Here is a 5,889-nt window from a genome sequence, read left to right on the forward strand (position 1 = left end):
TGGAAACATTTGGGATAGTGCAAGTAAACAAGTCAGCAAATACACTGTTCCAGTGGATATTTGAATGAAAGAATCTTACATATTGTGGCTTTAAGAATAAACTTGAATTACAAAATAAATCCTCAACAAGAGCTTATAGGTTTTGTTTCTAGTTATAATTCGATATTTCTATCAGGCAGTGTATAAATAAATAAATAAATAAATAACCACACCTTTTCCATGTTTTGTCCAGCCATTTAATGGATAGAAAAAAGATACATTTTATAGAGCATGTGATAATTTCATTCATATCCGCTTTCTCATGTCTGTAAAACGTTTTCCATCAAAAAAAAAAAAAAAGCTCACCGTTCCTTTCGGTAAGGATTTGGCTGATTTGCATAGACCTTCCGTCCTACGTCAGCGTGTCTAAACAGAACGTTCAACTTAAAGTCGTTTCCAACGCGTCGATGATATCGAAAGCGCTCTTTCGCTTATTTCCTACTTCTCGCCGTCGTCGCAGCAGCTCTGGCCTCGATTCAAGTAGAGTTAAATAAAGGAAAAGGAGACGGGAGGGGGGTGGCGTCGAGAGAGAGAGCGCCGTCAGCGCGCATGCGCCGGAGGGGGTGTTCTATCGAAGAATCAAGTAAATAGAAGCTGAGAGTCAGAGCGGCCGCGGTGACGTCACTGCTCCACATTGAGCTCCAGTCTGGCCGCGGTAGTAGTGAGTGAGTGAGATAGATCGAGCGAGCGAGGCGCGTCGTAGTAAAGCGCACACTACTATGAAGTTCTGTTTGTAACTTAATTATTACGCGAGAGGAGCCTACCTCGTTTTCTTTCCCCTACAGCATCCGCGGACACTTCTGAGAGGATTGTGCTGTATTTCGGAGGGTTTTCCACCTGAAAGAGCGATGTCGTCCGCGGCGGTTGCTGCTTCGAGGAGGCAGTCGTGTTATTTATGCGACTTACCCCGCATGCCGTGGGCTATGATCTGGGATTTTACCGAGCCCGTTTGCAGAGGATGTGTGAACTACGAAGGAGCCGACAGGATCGAGTTTGTCATTGAAACCGCGCGGCAGCTCAAAAGAGCCCATGGATTTCAGGACGGCAGACCGGCGGGACCGGGGAAGCAGCTGCCGGGGAAGGAGATCCACGCGGCGGGAGACCCGGGCTCGCGCCCGCCGCAGCCCCTGGACCGCTACCCGCTGTCCTCAGAGCGTCCGCCCAGACTGGGACCCGAATATCAGTCTGCACGGCAGGCGAACGGCATCCCGGTCCCGAACGGATTCTCAAAGCCGGACGATCCTCCGGAGCTCAACCGCCAGAGTCCGAACCCACGAAGGACTAGCGGCGTGCCGCCCAATTTAGTGCCTTTGGTGAACGGCAGCATGGCTCACGCCATCAACGGCAGACCGGGACAGATCTCCGGTCTCAGCCCCGCCGATCTCGGCGGAAACAAGCGGCCAGCGTCCGTCTCCAGCACGGAGCACGACAAGGACAAGCACAGACCGGACAGCCTGACGCCGGAGATCAGCGACAACCACAAGACTCGGGCGGACGACTGGATGAAGAACAAAACGTCCCGGGAAATAATGGCGCTCAACGCGTACGACAGCAGATTTAAGAAGGAGCACATGCAGCAGAGGGTCATGTACGAAACGAACGCTTCAGCGTCCAAATCGGGTACGTTTGAAAGTTTTTGCTGTATTTTCAGTGAAATGTATGTGTGTGTGTATAAATGCATGCAGTACAATGCTACTGTAGTCTCATAAATGGCCTGGTTTGAATGAGAGCACTATGGCATGAGTCAGCTGCAAGAAAATTTCCGCTGATCAAAGCTCAACGTGTATTTGCATGTGGTGCATTTGCAGTCAGCCTCATTGTTACGTCTGGCACTACAATGCATCACTGCGTCTGCCACATTGTCAACGTTGCATAAAGAGCTTTGTGCGCTACAATTCATGCATGCTCCTGCTTTTTTGCAGATCGAGGCAAGCATCCCAAGAATCTGAAGAGAAAAGCCTCGCCAGAGCCGGACGGGGAGGGCGGCACCGCCGTGAAGATTAACGGAGACGGACAGCAGTGGCTCCCGGCGGGGGACGGCTTGAAAATGCCCCCGGTGCCACCGCCCAGCTTCGCCCCTCCACCCTCAACGATTTCCCCACATCCTCGCACCACCCCTCCAGAGGCCGCGGCGGCCGCCACTCAGAACGGAAGCTCGCCCATCGCGGCGCTCATCCTGGCCGCTGACAACGCCGGCGGCAACAGCTCGCCCAAGGACGCCAACCAGGTGCATTCGACGACGCGCAGAAACAGCAGCAGCCCGCTGTCGCCCAACCAGCGGCGCCTGGCGCAGGGCACGGGGACGCCTCACGTGCCGGGCATGGACCCTGTGCACCCGCAGAGCATCCCGGACTCCTCGGTTCCCAGCAGCATCCCGCTGTGCTGCACGCTTTGCCACGAGAGGCTGGAGGACACGCACTTTGTGCAGTGCCCTTCGGTGCCGTCTCACAAGTTCTGCTTCCCGTGCTCCCGGGAGAGCATCAAACAGCAGGGCGCCACCGGAGAAGTGTACTGTCCGAGCGGGGAGAAATGCCCCCTGGTGGGCTCCAACGTACCGTGGGCTTTCATGCAAGGTGAAATAGCCACCATTCTGGCAGGGGACGTCAAAGTAAAAAAGGAGAGAGACCCTTGATTGCGCTTTTTATGAAAATTTCCAAAAATATTGGTCTATATAAATATATAAATATGAATATCACACGCATACCATCCAGACAGAAACTAACGGACTTGTATATAATGGACATGAGGGACATGCATACTTGGTAAACATTGCTGTACATTTTTTTTGATTTTTGAATACATTGTGTTTCTATATTTTTTGAAGATAAAAAGGTATGTACTCATTATAACGGACTACGTTCTTCTTTGTCGATGTTTAACGATTTCTTGATGTACTTTTAGGTATGGTGGCAGTTCCTGTTAAACGTAGAATGTGACTAATGCAACTCTACGAGCACTTGGCAAACATTGGAAAACGCTTCTAGCTGTACTTGTATGCACTTGTTTAAAATTGCCAAATACATTTTCTGATCTTGTATTAACGTAGAGTCTCTGCTTGCTTCTTCTGAGGATCTGAGCACAGGAGCGGCTGCTTTTGGCTGGGCACGCGTCCAATGTATCGTCTCGGATATGTTTTTTTCATTATTAGGTTTACCAGGTTACAGCGTTCGTGTTACGGTGCTTTTAGTAAACGCCCATTATCCTAGTTAATATGTAATCATTATTTTCCGGAGTAGCTTGTTATTGCAGTTGTAGACATGTAATACGAGCGCTGACGTGTAGATCATTACCCTAACCAGTTTTCTGGGTCGTGTTTGGGTCGTTAGGTAGAAGGGCTTTTGTGTATTGTGTGTTGCAGGAAATCGCCTCGTCAGACATGGGTGGAGTTGGGTGAAATGAATTGCGTGTGTTGACTAATGCTGAAAAACCCTACCATCTGTTTCGTCATCTCAGCTACTCGAACACTCTTTGGCCTTTTCACTTAAGCTCCTAAACCTGTTTTAGAAGTCTCTTTAATATTAAAACTATTTCACAACAAAATGCATAATTTTCAGTGCTAACAGTTATATAACAGTGCAGTGTTTTGGAAAGCATGAGTATGAATCTTTCCACACATGCGCGGGGCCTCGAGAGACGCAATGATTATGCTAGTTTGTAAAACAACACGTGGTCACATGGTCAACTCTGGAATTCCCGAGTCACTGTCTCTGGTTTACCCTTGTTTAGTATCAGGCTGTCAGTAGGGAGTCTATTTTAACCCGTGTTATCTCTTTTAGCTTTACATGGAGAGTGTTTTGCTTGATTTGGCATGTTAAAAATATCCACCTACGCATTTATCTATAGCTGTTTTGAATGCATGCATGCGGGCATTACATTTTGCCACACAATATCAATAGTATAGTATAACGATGCATTGAAGTGGTTTGACATGATTATAAATCTCTCACAAAATATGCCTCAATAACAAATGCGATGAAAATGTTAGCTTGTTGTTAAACACGTGGTCACATGCTCAACTCCGGAGCCACTGTCTCTAGTTTGTTATTATGACTATAGGAATTTAACGTGGCTTGGATTTTTTTGCATGTAGTGTTTTGAATTAGCATGTCAAAAATATCCACCAGTGCATTCATAAATAGCCGTTTTAAATGCATGCAAATGTTAGATTTAAACAGTTGCGTAACATGAGCAGTACAACAATGCGTTGAAGTGGTTTGATATGAATATAAATATCTCCCAAAATGTGCCTTGAAAACAAATGCGGTCACATGCTTAACTTTGGAGTCACTAGTTTACTCTTGTTATCTTGACTAGGTTTTATCACAGATTGTATGTTTTTTGCATATAGTGTTTTTGTTTTGAATTAGCGTTTTAAAAATATCCACCAATGCATTCATAATTAGCAGTTTTAAATGCATGCAAATATTTGATTTTAACAGTTGCGTAACATAAGCACTATGACAATGCATTGAAGTGGTTTGACATGAATATGAATCTCTCCCAAAATGTGCCTCAAAATGCGTTTGCTTGTAAAACAACACGTGGTCACTTGCTTAACTCCCGAGTCACTGTCCCTAGTTCGTTATCTTGACTATTGAAATTTAATGCAGCTTGGATGTTTTTGCATATAGTGTTTTTGTTTTGAATTTGCATGTTAAAAATATCCACCAATGCATTCATAAATAGCAGTTTTAAATGCATGCAGATATTAGATTTAAACAGTTACATAGCAGCAGTTCAACAATGCAATGATGTGGTTTGGTGTACATGAGCCTCAAAAGAAATCCAATGAATGCGGTAGCTTGTAAAACAACACATGGTCACATGTTCAACTCTGGAATGCACTAGTCACTGTCCTTAGATTACTCATAGTACTTCAACGTGGCATGTATGTATTTGTTAGATTTTTGCATGGCAAATATTGCCACAAATGCATTCATGCTGTTATTGCAGTTTAATATGCATGCATACATTAGTTTTTGATGTACAACACTGATCCAAACACTTACGTAACAGGAGCAGATCAACAATGCAATTATGTGGTTTAATATAAAGCTCTCCAACGCGCACAGCTTTAAAACAAATGCAATGTTTGCCGTAGATGTTAAACAACACATGGTCACAAGCTCAACTATGAAATTTGTTAGTCATTCTCCCTAGTTTAGTCTTGTTTCCTTGACTATAAAAATTCAGTGTTGCATGCATGTTATGCATATAGGTTGCTTTTGTATGAATGCAGTTATAAATACATGCATGCATGCACGAGAGCATCAGATTTTGTTGCACAATATCAATGCGAACTGTTGCATAACAGGGGCGGTGCATAATGCATTGAAGTGGTGTAGCATACATAAATATAAATCTCTTCCCAAACATACACGGAGCAAAAGAAATTTGATGAATGCACTACCTTGTAAAACAAACACATGGTCACATGCTTTTCTCTGGAATGGCTGAGTCACTGTCCTCATTATTATGTCCTCATATTTACTCTTGCAGTAAGTGGGTTATAAGTTTTGCAAACTTGTTTGAATTAGCATGTTATGCCTTCAGTTTTTATGGCACAATATCTACAGTTATACAACAGAAGCAGTGCAATAATGCAACAACAAAGTGGTTTGGCCTACATAGATGTAAATCTCTCTCCCAACTTACACAGAGCCTCAAAAGACATGCATTGAATGCGGTAGCTTGTAAAACAACATATAGTCACACGCTCAACTCTGGAACAGCTTAATCACTCTGCTTAGTGACTCTTGTTCAGTATCTTGACAAGAGTATGCATGGCATGCAAGTTTTGCATATAATGTGTTTTTTTGTTTTTATTTGAATAAAGGCATGAAGGCATAT

The 5,889-nt window shown here is 44.5% G+C and overlaps 1 protein-coding gene across 1 annotated transcript; it reads left to right on the plus strand.

Annotated features, from left to right (window-relative positions):
- Window positions 1–552: 552 nt before the first annotated feature.
- Window positions 553–3,080, plus strand: irf2bp2a (interferon regulatory factor 2 binding protein 2a). The gene is made up of 2 exons (XM_073834815.1): window positions 553–1,659; window positions 1,962–3,080. Exons 1-2 carry the CDS (start codon window positions 888–890, stop codon window positions 2,669–2,671), a joined length of 1,482 nt encoding a protein of 493 aa, XP_073690916.1. The 5' UTR covers window positions 553–887; the 3' UTR covers window positions 2,672–3,080.
- The last annotated feature ends 2,809 nt before the right edge of the window (window positions 3,081–5,889 follow it).

The sequence above is a fragment of the Garra rufa genome, chromosome 2 (assembly GCF_049309525.1).
Source record: "Garra rufa chromosome 2, GarRuf1.0, whole genome shotgun sequence".
NCBI lineage: Eukaryota > Metazoa > Chordata > Actinopteri > Cypriniformes > Cyprinidae > Garra > Garra rufa.